The following is a 21,048-nucleotide window of genomic DNA, read 5'->3' as shown; positions in this document are numbered from 1 at the left end:
CAATTGAGCCCAACATTTCCATTGCTAAGTGAAACAGTTGAGCGAATTTTGCCCCATTTTACGACCTTTCTTGCCACCGTCGTTAAGTGAACCACTGCCGTTGTTAAGTTAGGGACAGGACTGTTAAGTGAATCTGGCTTGCCCGTGGACTTGGGTTGTCAGAAAGGGAATCACTGGGACTAAATATGAGTTGATATATAAATAGGACTATTTATATGAACATAAATAAACAGTTGCCAATAAATATATGAACATAAATAAATAGTTGCCAAACACCCAAATTTTGATCATGTGACTATAAGGATGCTGAAATGGTCGTAAGTGTGAAAAACGGTCATAAGTCGCTTTTTTCAGTGCCGTTGTAACTTTGGTCCCTTAATGAACTGTTGTAAGTCGAGGAGTATCTCTAAAAGCGTAAAACTAATACTGTAAAGTTTGAGATAAATGTGTAGCCAAAGCGATTAACCCAATGGACTTTTCTCATGAGCCATACTACTATAACTGTATTATTTTCATTTTCTGTAGCAGAACGTGGTCAGCAGTTGGCCAGAAATGAGGAAAGCCATGGAGAGGTGTACGGTGCTGTCACAAAACTCACTTAGCCTGGTTGCTGAATTAAGCCAGGTTCAAGCTTAGTCTGCTGTCTAAGTAACACCTGCCAGACTCCAATGTTGGCTACTGACCTGGCTGAATTCCTCAGAGAATGGCTGGCTGAGTTGGGAGTTCAGTCCAAGTCTTACTTTCCTGCTGTGAACATAGCTTTTGAGTTCCTTGCGGAGTGTAGGAAAGGCCCTTTTCAAATTCTTATTATTTTACCTTTTCAGGAAAAGGATAACTGGAATCGCGTGGCTCGGACCGTGGACCGCCTCTGCCTCTTCTTGGTGACTCCCATTCTGAGCCTTGGGACCTTATGGATCTTCTTGGTGGGAATCTACAATCACCCTCCCCTCTTGCCCTTTGAGGGTGACCCTTACGACTACAATGAGAATAACACGCGTTGTATCAAAAGCTGAGGGCTTGCCCTGCTCCTGGGCACCAACACTGCTGTCCAGAACACCTGTCACAGCTGCCAGATTCAGTGGATTGCGACCAGCAGTGGGATCCTACCTCTTCCACTCATGCGTAGCTTTCCCCACACCCGCTGAGTCCTGCAGTGCCAATCAGCTGAGAGGATGAAGAAGAGAAAAGCTGTGATTTTCTCTTCTTTCTCCTCTCAGCTTTTCTCTTCCCTCTCCTTTCAACTTTTCTCTTCCTTCTCCCCTCCGCTTTTCTCTTCTTTCTCCTCTCAGCTTTTCTCTTCTTTCTCCTCTCAGCTTTTCTCTTCTTTCTCCTCTCAGCTTTTCTCTTTTTCTCAGCTTTTCTCTTTTTCTCCTCTCAGCTTTTCTCTTCCTTTTCCTCTCAGCTTTTCTCTTCCTTCTCCCTCAGCTTTTCTCTTCCTTCTCCCCTCAGCTTTTCTCTTCTTTCTCCTCTCAGCTTTTCTCTTCTTTCTCCTCTCAGCTTTTCTCTTCCTTCTCCTCTCAGCTTTTCTCTTCTTTCTCCTCTCAGCTTTTCTCTTCTTTCTCCTCTCAGCTTTTCTCTTCCTTCTCCCCTCAGCTTTTCTCTTCCTTCTCCCCTCAGCCTTTCTCTTCTTTCTCCTCTCAGCTTTTCTCTTCCTTCTCCTCTCAGCCTTTCTCTTCCTTCTCCTCTCAGCTTTTCTCTTCCTTCTCCTCTCAGCTTTTCTCTTCCTTCTCCTCTCAGCTTTTCTCTTCCTTCTCCCCTCAGCCTTTCTCTTCTTTCTCCTCTCAGCTTTTCTCTTCCTCTCCTCTCAGCTTTCTCTTCCTTCTCCCCTCAGCCTTTCTCTTCTTTCTCCTCTCAGCTTTTCTCTTCTTTCTCCTCTCAGCTTTTCTCTTCCTTCTCCCTCAGCTTTTCTCTTCTTTCTCCTCTCAGCTTTTCTCTTCCTTCTCCTCTCAGCTTTTCTCTTCCTTCTCCTCTCAGCTTTTCTCTTCCTTCTCCTCTCAGCCTTTCTCTTCCTTCTCCCCTCAGCCTTTCTCTTCTTTCTCCTCTCAGCTTTTCTCTTCCTTCTCCTCTCAGCTTTTCTCTTCCTTCTCCTCTCAGCTTTTCTCTTCCTTCTCCTCTCAGCTTTTCTCTTCCTTCTCCTCTCAGCTTTTCTCTTCCTTCTCCTCTCAGCTTTTCTCTTCCTTCTCCCTCAGCCTTTCTCTTCTTTCTCCTCTCAGCTTTTCTCTTCCTTCTCCTCTCAGCCTTTCTCTTCCTTCTCCTCTCAGCTTTTCTCTTCCTTCTCCTCTCAGCTTTTCTCTTCCTTCTCCTCTCAGCTTTTCCTCTTCCTTCTCCTCTCAGCTTTTCTCTTCCTTCTCCTCTCAGCTTTTCTCTTCCTTCTCCCCTCAGCCTTTCTCTTCCTTCTCCTCTCAGCTTTTCTCTTCCTTCTCCTCTCAGCTTTTCTCTTCCTTCTCCCCTCAGCCTTTCTCTTCTTTCTCCTCTCAGCTTTTCTCTTCCTTCTCCTCTCAGCCTTTCTCTTCTTTCTCCTCTCAGCTTTTCTCTTCTTTCTCCTCTCAGCTTTTCTCTTCTTTCTCCTCTCAGCTTTTCTCTTCTTTCTCTTCTCAGCTTTTCTCTTCTTTCTCCTCTCAGCTTTTCTCTTCTTTCTCCTCTCAGCTTTTCTCTTCTTTCTCCTCTCAGCTTTTCTCTTCCTTCTCCCCTCAGCCTTTCTCTTCCTTCTCCTCTCAGCTTTTCTCTTCCTTCTCCTCTCAGCTTTTCTCTTCCTTCTCCCCTCAGCTTTTCTCTTCTTTCTCCTCTCAGCTTTTCTCTTCCTTCTCCTCTCAGCCTTTTCTCTTCCTTCTCCTCTCAGCTTTTTTCTCTTCCTTCTCCTCTCAGCTTTTCTCTTCCTTCTCCCCTCAGCCTTTCTCTTCCTTCTCCTCTCAGCTTTTCTCTTCCTTCTCCTCTCAGCTTTTCTCTTCCTTCTCCCCTCAGCCTTTCTCTTCTTTCTCCTCTCAGCTTTTCTCTTCCTTCTCCTCTCAGCTTTTCTCTTCCTTCTCCTCTCAGCTTTTCTCTTCCTTCTCCTCTCAGCTTTTCTCTTCCTTCTCCTCTCAGCTTTTCTCTTCCTTCTTCCCCTCAGCCTTTCTCTTCTTTCTCCTCTCAGCTTTTCTCTTCTTTCTCCTCTCAGCTTTTCTCTTCTTTTCCCCTCAGCTTTTCTTTTCCTTCTCCCCTCAGCTTTTCTCTTCTTTCTCCTCTCAGTTTTTCTTTTTTTTCTCCTCTCAGCTGATCACAATGGGAAGATCGTACAGGCCCTTGCTGTGGCTCCCAACCCCAAATATCCAGAGGGTTGTGTTCCTTTAAGTTATTTTTGATTTTTGTTGTAATTCTATTCCCTGGGTTTTTCAGCTACTTGAGGCATTTGGACTTCAACTCCCAGAATTCTATGCCGCCTGGGGAATGCTGGGAGTTGAAGACCAGACATTGTAAAGTTGCCAAGAATGAGAAATGAGAATTTAATAAAGGCAGTTTCCCAAGGGTGTTTGGGAAAATCTGAGAAGGCAAAGGGATGTTTTGGTTGTTGTTGTTTCTGAGGATTTTGATGATTCTTTGTTTTAAAAAGTTATTTTATTCATCTTGGGGGGCGGGGTGTCTGTCGATTTCACCACCCATTCCTGCATAGGGGTAATGCAGAATCTTTCCATCTTTGTGCATAAATCTTGTTGTTGCATTAATCATATCGTCAGCTTTGGAAGCCATATTGAGACCAGATGCTGCCACGCTGACACATTTTGAGCGGGGAAAATGGGAGCGGGGAATTTCTTGCAGTGTATGTAGTTAGACAGAATAACATTCTTTTTCTAATTCAAGGTCGTGTTATTTTGCGCATAAGTGAGGGGAAGTCTTAAGTTGGGACGGATGGTGATTGGGGCATGTAATGTGATGATGGGTGCAGGGGATAGATTTGTAGTTTTTACTTATTGTAAGGAAGCCCGAAACTTTCAGATTCGGGATTCTCCAGTTGTGCCAGTTTACTATCCAAAATAAAAAGAACTTTTAAGAAGGTGTCCGTCTTGGAGTTATTGGTTGGAGTGGAGGTTTTCTGGAACGCTGACACATATATACTGAAATAATTTTCTATGACTTTTTTTTCTTCTAACTCTACACCCATCAGTCCTCAACAGAAAAGTTTCAAGTAATCCTTGACTTACAACAACAACTGAGCCCAAGATTTCTGTGGCTAAGGGAGACAGTTGTTAAAGGAGTCTTTTGCCCCATTTCACGAACTTTCTTGCCTTGGTTGCTAAATGAATCATTGGAGTTGTTACTAACATGGTTGTTAAATGGCTTCCCTACGGACTTTCCTTGTCAGAAGGTCGCAAAAGGAGATCAAGTGACCCTGGGACACTGCAACTGTTGTAAATATGAGTCAATTGCCCAGCATCCGAATTTTGTTCATGTAGCTATGGGGATGCTGCAATGGCCGTAAGTGTGAGGAATAAGTCACTTTTTTCAGTACTGTTGTAACTTCAGATGGTCATTAAACGAGCTGTTGAAAGATGAGGACTACCTGTATTAATCTTTAAAATCCTCTGTGTGTATTTGAATCCATTTTAAAGAGTTTTTTTATGTGCCCATAAAACATGATAAAATGTCCCATCATGTTGTTCACATTCTCAATATATATTTGAAGTGCCTTTATACATTCTAGATAATTTCTCTGATGTCAGTAGAATTGTAAGCCATCCAGAACAGCTTGGTTGAATTGGGTGGCTATAGAAATTGGATAAACAAATAAAATAATGTAGGTTTTATTTTTAAAAATTCTCTTTAAGATCCTAACGTAATGGAAATTTCAAGCCCTTTGACCACACATTTTCCCATGGATTCATCTGTATGCTATCTTCTTTTATATATATAAAAGTGAAATGCTACTCACGCATCATCACAAAATCTCCAGAACTGTAAAGCCTGCAAACTTGAAATTTGGTGCGTATGCTCCTCTTGGCTTCTAGGGGCTCACTAAGAAAGGATTATTTGAAATGACTATCAGAGCTGTTAGTATTTCCTATATTATTATTATTAACATGCTCTGATGCTGAGTTCTACTCCCCCGCCCCACCTGAAAAGAAATATGTTCCAAATGCAAAACACAAGCAGAGGAGGGGAGTTTCAGTTTCAGTCTCAGTCTCAGTTTCACAGCACCAAGTAGCTTTAGTACAGAACAGTTGAGCTAAGCCATGCCCAAACTCCTTGCTGTCTCCTTCTTGCTCACACAGCAAATACTGTTTCAGTTTTCAAACAGCCCTCAACTCTCTCACACACTGACAGAACGCTAGCCAGAGGACTACCGATCGATGCTAGTAGGCAGAGACAGAAATCCCCCCCTCCATTATTATCCTCCCCACAAAACTAAGCCGGATCACATAGTTTCGTAGCGAAGCACAGGTATCAAGCTAGTATCCAATATGGTGAAAACAAGTTGGTTAGCACATACTTGGTTAAGCATGTTCTGTGAATGCAGACAGAGGCAGAGAACAAGGAGTTAAGAGAAGTATCCAAAAAGGTTAGGAAGTCCCACCTTTTTTTAACCAGCTCCGTTCACTTGGTGAAAAACATTCACTTTGTGAAAAACAAAGTGAACGGAGCTGAAAAACAAATACCCTGAGCCAGGGACCTCGATGGGGGGGAAAAGGTTGTTATAAAACCAGGTGTCTTCAAGCTTGGCAAACTTTAAAATGATTAGGGGATTGGAGAATGAAACATAAGAAGAACGGTTGCAGGAATTGAGTATATGTCTAGTTTAATGAAAAGAAGGACTAAGGATGACATGATGTCAGTCTTCCAATATTTTAGGGCTTGCTAGAAAGAAGAAGAGGGGATCAAGCTATTCTCCAAAGCACCTGAAGGCAGGACAAGAAGCAATGGGTGGAAACTAATCAAGGGGAGAAAAACTTGGAATTAAGGAGAAACTTCCTAACAGTGAGGAAAATTAACACGTGGAACAACTTGCTCCTCCATCACTGGAGGTTTGCAAGAAGAGATTGGATATCTGTTTGTCTGAAATGGCATCGGGTCTGCTGCGAGAGCAGAGGGTTGGACTAGAAGATCTCCAAGGTCCCTTCCAACTGCATTATTCTGTTAAAACTCCCAGAATTCCTCAGCCGGCAGGAATTCTGGGAGCTGGAGTCCACAAATCTTAAAAGTTGCCGAGTTTGGAGACCCCTGCTATAAACTGCTCAGTTTATTTTTAATGCTAAGGGCTGGGCACACCTCCTGACAGCTGTTGTGCCAGCTGTTGTGTGGAAATAAGGTTAGGAGGTCAGGTGTCATGGAGAAGCGCTCAAGCCCCTGGGGGAAACAGTTCTCTCAGAAGAGGTCTCATTACATTCAAAGCAGCTGAAGCTCCCTGGCTGAGAATGCAAAGCCTCAGGGTGAGGTTACGAGAGAGACAGCTGCCGCCAGAGGGAATCCAGGAGGGGAGAAGTGATGCAAACACCACATTGATTGCTATTGTGAGTTTCCTAAATACACACCCAGAGTCACAGAACCTTTAATCGGTGGAATGAGTATCCCCCTGAAGTTGGGGATGCTCTAACACTAGAGGTTTTTAAGAAGAGATTGGACAACCATTTGTCTGGAACGGTAAGGGGGTCTCCTGTTTGAGCAGTGGGTTGGACTACAAGACCTTCAAGGTCCCTTCCAACTCTTGTTATTCTGTCTTTGTTGTAAGTGGGTGGACGAGAAATAAGACTGAAAGGAATTCTAACAAAACAAAACCTGATGGTGAGAAAAGACCATTAGAAATTCTGTTTTATATAAAGCACCATAGAAAGCAAATGAAAAGTACAGTCACCATGTGTTTTACTGCTCAATTATTTGTCTGGAACAGGAAACTACTTGGAACAAAAGAGCTTAGAGCAGGGGTGTCACATGCTGGCCACGCCCACCCCAGGTTTAGGCGAGGGGGGGGAGTCACGATACATCACATGACAACAAGGTGACGACACGAGTTTTGACATCTCTGGCTTAGAGCATATACCATACATACCATAGATCCAAACTTGAAAACACTGCCATCTATTGGCTAAATACCACTATAGTTGTTGCATAAAAATACATTCCAACAATGAATTCCAACAAAGTAAGGTTTTTGGCAAAAACAACAACCCTGAATTCACAGGTTTAGAATAGGTGGTATCTGGCTCAACTGTGAGAGCAATATTGGAGTCCTAGTGGGTAATCACTTAAATATGAGCCAGCAGTGTGTGATAGCCACCCAAAAAAGCTTACACAGTTCTGGGCTGCATTAAACAGAGGGATAGAATCAAGATCACGTGGAGTGTTAATATCACCCTTGGTAAGACTACATTTGAAATATTGCATCCAATTTTGGTTGCCACAATACAAAAAAGATGTTGAGATTCTGGAAATAGTGCAAAGGAGAGCAACAAAGATGATCAGGGGACTGGAGGCTAAAACATATGAAGAACTGAGACCATAATTAAGCACACGCTTAGTCCAAACAACTCTTGTGTTATTTCAACACTGGGAATTATTTTCATTCCCAACCCCTAATGAGTCCCAAACAGTCCCTCGAGATAAGCACCCACCTTTCTCTCCTTTGAATGGCTGCCAACAACTAAAGTGCCAGATTAACTGTAAATAGCCAACCGAAGTACAAAGTCCACACAGATCTTCAAGGGTTAATCTGAACAGAGCGAACGACTTTGCTTCCTGCGAAGGTTTCTCTACCTTTGCACTTCCTTTATACCTTAAGGGAGGGACAATCTCCTCCAAGCTTTACTCCCAAGTCGCCCCTTTTGTCTTCGCTGCTCTTGCCTTCTAGCAGCTCTGTGCCTATGCGCACTGGGAACAGGCTCCCCTTAATCCTCTGCCTCACTGCTGCCAGACTCTGGAGGCTCTGGAGTCAGCACACAACTCCGAGATGGTCCTGGCCCCATCTCTGCATCGGACGCAGGACCGTTGTCCAAGTCCTCCCCAGATTCCCTGACTGGTCCCCGTTCTTCCCCACTGTCCGATTCTGCTGCTGGCGAACCACAACAAGACAACAATTTATCTGAATTTGTATAGTGGGTTGGGTGAGAAGCCCTCCAAAGGTCCCTTCCATCTCTGTTAAACGGTTAAATTATATGGAAGAGTAACTTTTAATCCCAGTGAAATTAATTCAGTTTAATGAGTGCCATTGCTGTGTTCCTTTATTTTGGGGGGTGGGGCGTGTTTATGGCCTTTAATTCTTTGCTTTATTGCTTTATAGTGCGTTGATCCAACGTCTTTATCGAATGAAGCACTCAATGGGTCATCTAAATTCTCTAACTCCAAATCAGAAGAAACGGAAGCCTAACCCAGCCGAATGAACCGTGGGAATGCGACACGGAGACCCAACTAGGTTTGCAGTTTGGGAAACAGATCAAACCAATTGCAAGACGTTTCAAGGAGCAGGCCTGCTTTCAAAGGGCTGACATAGCTTCCAGCAAATCCCAGCGCCCAGACAATGAGGGAGCGGTGCCAAGTAATCAGAAACTAAACCTATCTCGCCAAATAATAGCGCTGAAAATATGCGAGTTTTATATTCCGTCTCAGAGGTTGCGAGGTTGAGAAATAGGATTCTCATTCAACAGAGGAACTCTGTAAGCAGGTGCTGGATATTTCTTTTTCGTTTCTTTTCTTTTTTGCAGAAATGAAATGTCAGAAAAGATGATTTATTTGGGGTAGCTTCTTTACATTCTTTGAGGATGTTTCCACCATTCAGAATAACAGAAGAGACCTTGGAGGTCTTCTAGTCCAACCCCTTGCTGGAGCAGGAAACTTTTATACTATTTCAGAGAAGTGGTTATCCAATCTCCTCTTAAAAACTTCTAGTGTTGGAGCATCCTCAACTTCTGAAGGCAAGTTGTTCCACCGATTAATTGTTCTGTCAGGCACTTTCTTCTTAATTCTAGGTTGGTTCTCTCCATTATTTCTTTCCATCTGTGGTTTCTTGTTCTGCATTCTGATGCTTTGGAGAATAGCTTGACCCCCTTCCTCTTCTTTGTGGCAGCCCCTCAAATATTGGAAGACTGTTATCATCTCTTCCCTAGGCCTTCTTTTCATTAGACTAGACCTACCCAGTTCCTGCAATGGTTCTTCACATGTTTTAGCCTCCAGTCATCCTTCTTGGTCTTCTCTGCACTCTTTCTAGAGTCTCAACATCTTTTTTACATCATGGGTGCCTTTTCTCCCCCCCCACCTGCTTTTTTTACAAAAGTTTTATTGAGTAAATTGTTAAAAACGTTGGAGGTGGTGTGATCGTCCTGACAATCCTGTTTGTCATACATATTATGGCATGGGAACGTACGTTTTACGTACATTGATACATTTATACAATATTTTCTATTTCTAATCATCCGTTCTGCCAACCCTACTTTCTTTTGATTCTAGATCAGTGGTGGCTAGCCTTTTTGGGGTCCTGTGCCAAAAATTTACAGATAATCAGAGTTGCAAGGGACCTTATAGGTCATCTAGTCCAACCCCCCGCCCAAGCAGGAGACCCTACACCATTTCTGACAGATGGGACTCCAGTCTCTTCTTGAAAGTCTCAAGTGATGGCGCTCCCACAACTTCCGAGAGCAACTTCTGTTCCATGTGTTGATTGTTCTCACTGTCAGAAAGTTTCTTCTTGTTGCCAGGTTAAATCTCTCCTTGTTCAGTTTCCATCCATTATTCCTTGTCTGGCCTATAGGAGTTTTAGAAAATAGCTTGAATCCTTCCTCTCTGGGGCAGCCCCTCAAATATTGGAAGACCGCTATCATGTCTCCCTTGGTCCTTCTCTTCCCTAGACTAGCCAAGCCCGGTTCCTGCAACCGTTCGTTGTATGTTTTAGCCTCCAGTCCCCTCATCCTCCTGGTTGCTCTTCTCTGTACTTTTTCTAGAATCTCAACCTCTTTTTTTATAGTGTGGTGACCAAAGCTGGATGCAGTACTGTAGGTATGGTCTTACTAAGGCTTTATAGAGTGGTATTAATACTTCCCTTGATCTTTACTGTATCCCTCTGTTAATACAACTTAGGATTGCATTAACTTTTTTGGCAGCTGCTGCACACTGCTGGCTCATATTTAGCTGGTTGTCCACTAAGACTCCAATATTCCTCTCCCAGTTCCTGCTATTGAGCCTGGTTTCACCCATCAATATGTGTACTTTTGGTTTTTCTTGCCTAAGTGTAGGACTTTACTTTTCTCTATATTGAATTTCATTTTATTAGATACGGCCCAGGGTTCTAGTCTGTCAAGATCCATCTGGACCTTGAGCCTATCTTCTTGGGTATTAGCTATTCCTGCCAGCTTAGTATCATCTGCAAATTTGGTAAGTTCCCCTTCTATTCCCTCATCTAAGTCGTTAATGAAGATATTGAAGAGTTTTGGGACTAAGACGGAACCTTGTGGCACCCCACTGCTTACTTCCCTCCATGTAGACTTAGACCCATTAAGGACGACTCGTTGAGTACGGTTTGCCAGCCAATTGAGAATTCATCTAGTGGTGGTGCTATCTATTCCACTTTTTTCTAGCTTACTAAGTAGTAGGTTGTGGTCTACTTTATCGAATGCCTTGCTGAAATCTAAATATATTATGTTCACAATTGTGCACATGCTTGCATGCTTGTGCCCATGTGCCAGCACCCAGAAGGCAATGTGCGCCCCCCCCATGCCCCCTATGCATGCGCTGGCAAACCCCACCCACCCACCCATCCCCGCCGCCCCCTTACTTGCATTGCACCTCACAGCTGATTTTCGGCCTCCCAGAGGCTTGAGGAAGACTTCTTCAGGCTTCTGCAGGCTTTGCAGGCCGAAAACTAGCCCCGTTTCATCACTTCCAGTATTTTCAGAAAAACAGGAAGTGACAAAATGGGGCTAGTTTTTGGCCTGCAAAGCCTGCAGAAGCCTTCCTCAAGCCTTTGGGAGGCTGAAAAAGGCCTCAAACTGGCTGAAAATCATCTGCAAGGCACGCGCATGTGGAGTGAGGTAAGTCTGCCATAGGTTCGCCATCACAGTTCTAGATCCTTCCTTTCCCCCCCCACCATTGATGGAATTTATCTCATACTTTATAATCATATTCTGTCTCATCTTTATCTTTCATTTCCAAAGTTAATGTATCCATCTCAGGGATTGCACCTTTTCCAGTGGACACATTTTAATCCAAAATTACGAAAGCTTGAGCTTGGCTTAAACTCTGTCTATTTTAAATCTGTTTTAAAAGCCAATGCAATTCTAAATTGCATTAACAGAGGGATACAATCGAGATCAAGGGAGGTACTGATACCACTCTATAAAGCCTTAGTAAGGCCACACCTAGAGTACTGCATCCAGTTTTGGTCACCACACTATAAAAAAGATGTTGAGACTCTAGAAAAAAGTACAGAGAAGAGCAACCAGAAGGATTAGGGAATTGGAGGCTAAAACATATGAAGAACAGTTTCAAGAACTAGGCTTGGCTAGTCTAGGAAAGAGAAGGACCAGGGGAGACATGACAGCACTCTTCCAATATTTGAGGGGCTGCCACAAAGAGGAAGGGACCAAGCTATTCTCCAAGGCCAGACAAGGAATAATGGATGGAAACTGAACAAGGAGAGATTCAACCTGGAAACAAGGATTTTTTTTTTTTCTGACAGTGAGAACCATCAACCCATGGAACAGAAGTTGCCTTCCAAAGTTGTGGGAGCTTCATCACTCGAGACCTTCAAGAAGAGATTGGACTGCCATTTGTCAGAAATGGTTTGGGCAGGGGGTCGGACTAGATGACCTACAAGGTCCCTTCCAACTCTGATTATCTGTCCCTCGGACAAGGTGCTATGGGAGTTCTGATTCCCCGCCCCCCCACCAGAGACTAACGTGGTAGCACCTTCCGACATTGCTAACTTCACGGCTCCTTCATGGCCTTGGCCTTCTCTCAGCCTTTCTCTCTCCAGAGCAGATCACTACCCCCCACCCCAATAAAGGCTTAAGTATTTCTGGTGATGAGAAGAGGCAGCCCTTATAAACCAAGGACCCCTCCCTCTTTAGAGACGCATTGTTCCCAGTGATGGGCTGCCAACATCCCCAAAACAGCTGACAATGCCCAGCATAAACAGCTGAGCCACGACTATCTTGGAAAGTGGTGGGGTGGAGATTTGCCATGAGGGAGGGTGGGGTGGAGGGTTGGAGGGAGAGTCCAGGCTGTTCCTCAAAATAACATCCCAGGCCCTCCAGCTTGCAACCAGTGGTCCCATTACTGCCGAGGGACAAAGATAGAACAGTGCGCAGGCATATAACATGAGGATCCTATGCTCAAGTTTAGCTCTTATGTTCAGCTTCCTTGCCGGTAAGTTAGAATCGTGGATTGCGGTTGATGGGGAGATAAGGTGGAACAAGAGTTTTAATTTAATTTAGTTTAATTTGATTTAATTTAATTTGGTTTAGTTTAGTTTCAATTAGATTAGATTTGTTCAGTTTAGTTTCAGTTTAATTTAGTTTCAATTCGATTTATTTAGTTTCAGTTTGGTTTAGATTAGATTAGATTTCTTTAGTTTCAGTTTACTTTCGTTTGGGTGTGATTAGAATTCTGGGAATTGAAGCCCACACCTTTTCAAGCTGCCACGGTTGAGGAAGACTGTGCTAAACCCTATCTGATCATTTGGGATTTGCTGGGTTAATCCGCCACTCCGCCCAATGAATCAAATTTAGAAATAACAGAGTTAGAAGGGCCCTTGGCGATCTTCTAGTCCAGCCCCCTGCTTAGGCAGGAAATCCTACACCACTTCAGACAAATGGTTATCCAAAATCTTTTTTAAAACTTCCACTGTTGGAGCATTCACAGCTTCTGGAGGCAAGTCGTTCCACGGATTAATTATTCTAACTGTCAGGGAATTTCTCCTTAGTTCTAAGTTGCTTCTTTCCTCAATTAGTTTCCACCCATTGCTTTTTGTCTGTTGTGGTTCACCGGAAGACGGCGCAGATGGAAGACGGCCCCATCGGACAGTGGGGAAGAACTGGGACCAGTCTGGGAGTCTGGAGAGGACTCGGATGAGGGTCCTGCATCCGATGCAGAGATGGGGCCAGGACTATCTGGGAGTTGTGTGCTGACTCTGGAGCCTCTGGAGTCTGGCAGCAACGAGGCCGAGGAACAAGGGGAGCCTGTTCCCAGTGTGCGTGTGCGCAGAGCTGCCAGAAGGCAAGAGCAGCTAAGACAAAAGGGCTGCCTCGGGAGTAAGGCTGGGAGGTGATTGCCCCTCCCATAAGGGATAAAAGTCAGACCTCGGTGACAAAACCTTTGCAGGAAGCAAAGTCATTCGATCGGTTCCGAGTCATCCTTGAAGCTCTGTATACTTTGGTTGGTTTTTTTCTTGTACTTTGGTTGGTTTCTTTTAGAGTTAATTGGATACGTCTGTTTTTGGCAGCATTTTACAGATCTGAAAGGTGTGTGCTTATCTTGCGGGGGCTGTTTAAAACTAGTTCTGGCTGGGAATGAAAATAATTCCCAGCGTTGCAATAAAATAGGTTTTGCTTTTAAGACAAGCTTGTGAATAATTACGATTTACGAAGCCTGGGTCAGAACATTGTCCTGCCTTCAGATGCTTAGCTTGACTCCCTCTTCTTTGGGGCAGCCCTTGAGATGTTGGAAGTTTGCTATTATGTCTCCCCTGGTCTTTTTTTTCATTAAACTAGACATGCCCAGTTCCTGCAACTGGTCTTTGTATGGTTTTCTCCCAGTTTTCAGCAAAACCGTGCCCATAGAGAACCATGGGCTCACTTGAGGTCAACCGCAATAGAGGTCTTAAAGTTGGGTGGATCACTCTACGCCCACCATGAGTTGCGACCATGATGAGCAGGCTCCGTTACCGTCGTTAAGTTGAGGACTACCTGTAAGATAGCAGCAGGGTGAACAATGCTACCCTTTTCTTGCACGTACAGTTATGCATGGACTAAAGGAGAAAAAAGACGCAGGAAAAAATATATATCGTTTTATCATTTTCAAGCGAATGTGATAAGAAAACATGGCAAAAGGGCACGTAAGTGTTTCCAACTGTTTCACAGTACCTTTAAACTTGCCATAAATTTGCCTGGGAATTAGCACCGTTTTTTTTTTTCTCATACAGACTGAAAGATGCTTTGACGTTTGAAGATGAGTTAACTTCCCTAGGGGAACCTGGGTTCATACAGCGCAATTTGCTTGGCTGCCGACTGGATTTATTTTCTGGCTGGCAAAAGATGCTAAAATGTAAGCTTACCCAATGAATTGGATTCGCTGCAAAGCACCGAGAATCCAAGTTGAAAGCTAACTATCTGTGCCTAGGGTGCTTTATTTCCCACAGGAGGCACCTGGACTTTCTGGTTTGTTTGTTTTTTCTTTGAAGACATTTCGCTTCTCATCCAAGAAGCTTCTTCAGCTCGGACTGGATGGTGGGGAATGGAAGGATTTATACTCCTTGCAGAAAAGCTGGTCATTTGCATCCTTTTTAGAGGGTTGTTGAGGCCACTTGGAGGTTTGTCTGTGTCTTTAGTGTCACCTGAGTGGTGCAAATGGTTCCTCTAGTCTGCAGTTTTTCCTCTGGCAATCCATTCCTACTCCCACACCATTCCAAGGGTGTCCATCCCAAATTGTATAGCTAAAATCTGCAGAGATTCTCAGTCCTCTAGGTCGTGACTGTCCCAGTGGTGTAGTTTTTTTAAGGAGGCAGCTGAACTTTCTTGTTTTCTTCTTTGAAAAACTTTCAATTCTCGTCCAAGACGTTTCTTCAGCTCGGACTGGATGGTGAGAAATGGAAGGATTTGTATTCCTTAACAGATAACAGATAATCAGAGTTGGAAGGGACCTTGTAGGTCATCTAGTCCAACCCCTCGCCCAAGCGGGAGACCATACACCATTTCTGACAGATGGGAATCCAGTCTCTTCTTGAAAGTGTCAAGTGATGGCGCTCCCACAACTTCCGAAGGCAACTTCTGTTCCATGGGTTGATTGTTCTCCCTATCAGAAAGTTTCTCCTTATTTCCAGACTGAATCTCTCCTTGTTCAGTTTCCATCCATTGTTCCTTGTCTGGCCTTCGGGGGCTTTAGAAAATAGCTTGACCCCCTTCCTCCTCTCTGTGGCAGCCCCTCAAATATTGGAAGACTGCTATCCTGTCTCCCCTGGTCCTTGTCTTTGCAGACCGCTGGTCATTTGCATCCTTTCAGAGGGTCATTGAGGCCACTTGGAGGTTTATCTGTGTCCTCAGGGTGACCTGGCTGGTGCAAAATGTTCCTCTAGTCTTGCCATTTTTCCTCTGGCAATCCATTCCGACTCCCACACCATTCCAAGGGTGTCCATCCCAAATTGTATAGCTAAAAGTCTGCAGAGATTCTCAGTCCTCTACGTCGTGACTGTCCCAAAGGTGCTGTTTTTTCAGGAGGCAATTGGATTTTCTTGTTTTCTTCATTGAAGATGTTTCACTTCTCATTCAAGAAGCTTAGCAATCTTTCCATTCCCCACTTTCCTGTCAGAACTGAAGAAGCAAGCAAGCTGTCAATGCCTCCGGGCTTGGCATGTTGTGTGAACGCAGCCATATTTGGCCAAAAAAAAAAAAATTAGATTCGAGTTCTCTGCACCCTGCAGACATCATCCAAGAACCAAAGGTCACATTTGTCTAGCTCCTTGAAAACTGTACATTGGAAGAAGTCACAGAAATCGCCAAAATGCAGCATCTTATTTTCTAGACTCTCAGCATTGTGGTGACCAAAACTAGATGCAATATATGTGGTGTCTTGCTCAATAGTAGTAACTGTGAGAGGGATCTCGGAGTCCTAGTGGACAACCATTTAAATAGGAGCCATCGGTGTGCAGCAACTGCCAAAAAAGCCAGCGCAGTTCTAGGCTGTATAAACAGAGGGATAGAATCAAGATCCCGTGAAGTGTTAGTCCCCCTTTATAAGGCCTTGGTGAGGCCACACTTGGAATATTCCATCCAGTTTTGGTTGCCATGATGTTAAAAAGATGTTGAGACTCTTTTAGAAAGAGTGCCGAGAAGAGCAACCAAGAGGATTAGGGAAATGGGGGCTCTAAAACATACGAAGAACGGTTGCAGGAACTGGTCATGGCTAGAAAGACCCGTGGAAACAGGGTAGCAGTCTTCTAGTATCTCAGGGGTTGCCCCAAAGAAGAGGGAGTCAAGCTATTCTCCAAAGGACCTGAAGGCAGGACAAGAAGCAATGGGTGGAAACTCATCAAGGAGAGAAGCAACCCAGAACTAAGGAGAAATTTCCTGACAGCGAGAACAACTAATCAGTGGAATAACTTGCAAATTCTCCAACACTGGAAATTTTAAAGAGGGGATTTAAAAACCATTCGTCTGAAGTGATGTAGTGTTTCCTGCCTAAGCAGGGGGTTGGACTAGAAGACCTCCAAGGTCCCTTCCAACTCTGTGCTTCTATTCTATCCCACGGTTATATATAATGCTCTGGTAAGTGTAGTCTTGCCAGGGCATTATAAAGTGATATTAACGCTTCGTGTGATCTTGATTCTATCCCTCTATTAATGCAGCCTAGGACTGTGTTGGCTTTTTTTTTGGCAGCTGCAGCACTCTGCTGGCTCCTATTTAAATGATTGTCCGTTAGGACTCCAAGATCCAGCACTGGAGGTTCTGTTGCTTCAGTACTGGAGGTTTGGGGGCTGCAACACTGAACGTTTTGGTGCTAAAACACTGGAGGTTTTGGTGCTCCAATACTGGGGGGTTTTTAAGAAGAGATTGGAGAGCCATTTGTCTGAAATGGTTTAGGGCAACGGTGGCTAACGTTTTTGGACTCTTGTGCCAAAAATTGTGCGCACGCAAACACTCGCATGCTCGTGTGCCAGCACCCAGAAGACAACATGCGTAGCCCCCTCACACCCCCTGTGCATGCGTGTGTGATTTCCCCACCCCTACCCTCTTACCTGCACTGTACCTCCCAGCTGATTTTCGGCCTGTTTGAGGCCTTTCTCGACCTGCTAGAGGCTTGAGGGATGCCTCTGCAGAGTTTGCAGGCCGAAAAATGGGCCCATTTTGTCACTTCCGGTATTTCCAGAAATACAGGAAGTGATGAAATGGGCTTGTTTTTTGGCCCGCAAAGCCTGCAGATGCATCCCTCAAGCCTCTGGCAGGCCGAAAAAGACCCGAAAATCAGCTGGGAGACACACGCATGTGCAGTGAGGTAAGTTTACCTGGGGCTCGCGTGCTCACACAAATGGATCTGTGTGCCACCTGTGGCACGCGTGCCATAGGTTCGCCATCACGAGTTTAAGGTTTCCCACCTGAACAGAGGGTTGTACTAGAAGACCTCCAGGGTCCCTTCCAACTCTGTTAATCTGTTATTTTGTTAAGGTCCCTCTCCCAGTGACTGCTCTTGAGCCAGGAACCATCTGTGCATTTGGTTTTTCATCTGATATTTTAACCAAGATTTAACATTTCATTAGCAAGCTCATTCAGCGTCTTCGGATACAATTCCTGTGACTCTGGAGATTCAAAATCATTCTTTTTTTAAAAAAAATATTTTTTTTTCTCTGAGCTTATTTCTGTAAGTCTGGCACTTCAGTCGTGTCTCTTCATTTTGTTTTTCCTAATCTCCCTGCGGAATTCACGCACATCCTTGCAAAAGAGACTGAAGAGTAGAGAGAAGTGGCACGGCTCTGTGGTGGTGGTTGTTTTTTCTTTTCTTTTTTCTTTTGTCACCTTTTAGCATCGCAGCATCTTTGCTTGAACAGATGGGGTTCCTTTTCTCCTCCCTTTATTCTGAACATATCTAAAAAATGAAAGAATGTCAGGAAGCGCTTGTCTTTTCCCTGGCAATATTGTTGGCTTGTTTTGAAGCCTTTTTTGGACACCGTCTCCGTCACGGCTTGTCATTCCTTGTCCTTAGGAAGCTGTTTTACTACCTGTTCGGGGGCATCCACAGAGAGGGGAGGAAGTTGTGGAATGAAAAATCCACCAGGTTCGGTTGCATGCCGGGAGAAAGGCACTGGAGACCAAATGGAGGCTGGAGGCTGTTTGGAAAGATGGTTTAATGATGAAGGAGAACCACCTGGGTACTTTTGGGCAGCTGACCACATGGAGTGGAGAGTGAAAGGTTTTTTTTATACTTTCTCTTGGGCTTGGCACTTGAGCTTCCTGTTCCTGTGCAAGAACATGTATTCTATTGGTTGTTGTAGGGGTTATGTAGAGGTCATAATTGGCTCTGTAGGTTGTCTGAGCTACGTTCGGTTGAAGCTTGAACTGTTGGGGATGTTCAACTGAGATGATGCAATGAAAGGGGCACTAGCAGGGGTGGGCTTCCAAAATTTTAGCAACCGGTTCTCTGCCGTGGTGGGCGTGGCCTAGTAGGCCTCCTGCACCACGGCAGAGGAGGCAGTTTTGCCCACCCCGGACTCCGGAGGCTTTCTTCGAGCCTCGGGGGGGAGGGGAGAAAATGGCCTCCCTGGGCTATGGAGGCTCTCTGGAAGCCAGAAATGGGCCCGTTTCTGGCTTCCCAAACTTCCAGGAGGCCCGTTTTTCGCTCTCCCCGAGTCTCCGTGCACGCCCTGCACTTACCTGCATCTAAAACAGGGCCACACGTGGGGACTCCCGGGAGGGGCAGGGTGGGGTGGGCAGGGCCAGCCAGGAGTGGGATTTGGGGGTTCTCCAAACTATGCAGAATCTTAGCTAGGGGCTCTCTCCCGAGCCCCTGAGGACCCCCAGCAGCCCAGCCCTGGGCCTTGGATAATTCCTATTGTGGCTTGAGGGCTGCCTCTGCAGGCTTTGCAGGATTAAAAATGGGCCCATTTCATCACTTCCGCAAATACAGGAAGTGAGAATCCCTCAAGCCTCTGGCAGGCCGAAAAAGACCCCAAAATCAGCTGGGAGGCACACGCATGTGCAGTGAGGTAATCCTACCTTGGTTGGCTCTTGGGTGAGGGTATTTGCTTATGAATAGAGCTAGCTATCTCTCTGTCTCTTAAACACTGACATCTACCGAGGGCTATTAAGAAAGCGGAGGGCTGCTTTGCAAGAGCATGTTTCTTTACTTCTCAACCAGGGAAATATAATATCCTGCCTTTTTAATATTTCTCAAATATTTCCTTCTCCTAGGAGAGGGGCAGATGCTAATATTCTACAAGATCAAAAAAGTTAAGATGGCAGCTACAGTGACACAACTAAAGCCTTCCCGCTTCTCCGCCTATGTTGATTTTTTTAAAAATCTTCTCCCTATGCGCCTCTCTGCATCTGTTCTGTGCATCCTTTTACATTGTCAATTGATGTTTTCGAGGTTTCTTGATAAATATCTCCCAGGAATTTTTTTTTAAAATAACCTCTGGCTGCATTCACACAGCATATTTAATCTGCTTATTGATTAACTTGGGTTTGGATCCATAGACTCTCTCGATTCCCCTGCGACACTTAAACCCAGAGAAGCAAAAACAAAAAACAAATCCCAATGTTAAAACTAACCAAGTTTAACCTCTTTGGGGGTGCAGTGGGTACAATTTGCTAGGGGTTAAAGGGTGCTGTGTGAACCCAGCCTTTCAGGGGCAATTCTTGGGTGTCGCGAGATTTATTGAATCTGGAATTTTTAATTTGGGTTTCGTCCTTATTTCTCGTACGATTTCAACTCGAAGTCAGCCAAACAGCATGTTTAACATGAAAGGAAGGTGGCTTTTGTCGACTATTTTGGGTGATTCCTAGAAGTACCCTTAAAGAGGAGCTAAAGAGGAAGGTTTCCTAAGCAATCCTCTACTTATGATCACAACCGAGCTCAACATTTCTGTTACTAAGTGAGACATGTGTTAGGTATGTTTTGACACATTTTATGAACCTTCTGGCCACAGTTTTTGTAAACCCCTCAGAGAGAACTACAAAGCATGGTGAAGTGGTATATAAGTCTAAGGGCTATTGCCTTTCCTTCTTTCTTTCCTTCCTTCCTTCCTTCCTTCCTTCCTTCCTTCCTTCCTTCCTCCCTCCCTCCCTCCCCTCTGGGCACCATCTCTCTTTCTCTCTCCTTCCTTCCTTCCTTCCTTCCTTCCTTCCTTCCTTCCTTCCTTCCTTCCTTCCTTCCTTCCTTCCTTCCTTCCTTCTTTCTTTCTTTCTTTCTTCTTTCTTTCTTTCTTTCTTTCTTTCTTTCTTTCTTTCTTTCTTTCTTTCTTTCTTTCTTTCTTTCTTTCTTTCTTTCCTTGGTGTCACAATGGTTAGAATGCAGTATTGCCGGCTGACTCTGCCCACTGCCAAGAATTCGATCCTGTCTGGCTCAAGGTTGACTCAGCCTTCCATCCTTCCGAGGTTGGTAAAACGAGGACCCGGATTGTTGGGGGCAAGAGGCTGACTCTGTAAACTGCTTAGGGAGGGCTGTTAAAGCACTATAAAGTGGTATATAAGTCTAAGCGCTATTGCCCTTCCTTCCTTCTTTCCTCCCTCCCGCCCTCCTTCCTTTTCTTCTGTGGTGGCGCAGTGGTTAGAATGCAGTATTGCCGGCTGACTCTGGCCGCTGCCAGGAGTTCGATCCTGACCGGCTCACGGTTGACTCAGCCTTCCATCCTTCGGAAGTCGATAAAACGAGGACTCGGATTCTTGGGGGCAAGAGGCTGACTCTGTAAAACTGCTTAGAGAAGGCTGTAGAGCCTTGTGAAGTGGTATAGAAGTCAAAGTGCTATTGCTAATATCTTGCATCTCCCCTGAAGTTGCTATTTATAAGTCCTGCTTGTCTCTCTTCACACTCGGACAGTCTGGCTTGACCGTTCATTGTTTGCACATCAATTCACTCGGCCATTTAACAGTTTCCTCTTCCCGAGAATAGGATTCCTTTCCGATGGCTTCCAGTTGAACGTTGAATCCTGAGGCAACAAACCGCTTGGAAGCCAAAATTTGAACCGCCTAAATTTACAACCGGTTTGCTTTTAGAGGAAGAAATCTACCGATAGTCCTTGATTTAAAACCACAATTCAGCCCAAAAGTTATGTGGCTAAGTGAGACATTGGTTAAGTTGAGTTTTGCCCACTTTTCTTGCCGTATCTGCTAAGTGAATCCTTGCAGTGAATTAAGTTAGCAATACGATTGTTAAATGAATCGGACTTCCGCC

At 44.6% G+C, this 21,048-nt stretch overlaps 2 protein-coding genes across 3 annotated transcripts in view; both read left to right on the top strand.

Annotated features, from left to right (window-relative positions):
- The window catches only part of CHRND (cholinergic receptor nicotinic delta subunit), a 29,239-nt gene extending 27,575 nt beyond the window's left edge, over window positions 1-1,664 (top strand). Inside the window, exon 12 of one of the 2 annotated variants that reach the window (XM_087933647.1) lies at window positions 825-1,664. In XM_087933647.1, the coding sequence (XP_087789773.1) occupies window positions 825-1,013 (189 nt within the window). In that variant the 3' untranslated portion in view covers window positions 1,014-1,664. The remainder of the gene's footprint in view (window positions 1-824) is intronic. The other variant, XM_087933646.1, reaches the window with a different exon arrangement.
- A 10,557-nt stretch (window positions 1,665-12,221) lies between these two features.
- CHRNG (cholinergic receptor nicotinic gamma subunit) overlaps window positions 12,222-21,048 on the top strand; it is a 49,344-nt gene continuing 40,517 nt past the window's right edge. Inside the window, exon 1 of the mRNA XM_087933663.1 lies at window positions 12,222-12,318. Coding sequence (XP_087789789.1) covers window positions 12,270-12,318 — 49 coding nt within the window. The 5' untranslated portion in view covers window positions 12,222-12,269. The remainder of the gene's footprint in view (window positions 12,319-21,048) is intronic.

Source organism: Pseudonaja textilis, chromosome 4 (assembly GCF_049901715.1).
Source record: "Pseudonaja textilis isolate UNSWEBS1 chromosome 4, rPseTex1.2, whole genome shotgun sequence".
Taxonomy (NCBI): domain Eukaryota; kingdom Metazoa; phylum Chordata; class Lepidosauria; order Squamata; family Elapidae; genus Pseudonaja; species Pseudonaja textilis.
This window is presented reverse-complemented; position numbering and strand designations above follow the sequence as displayed.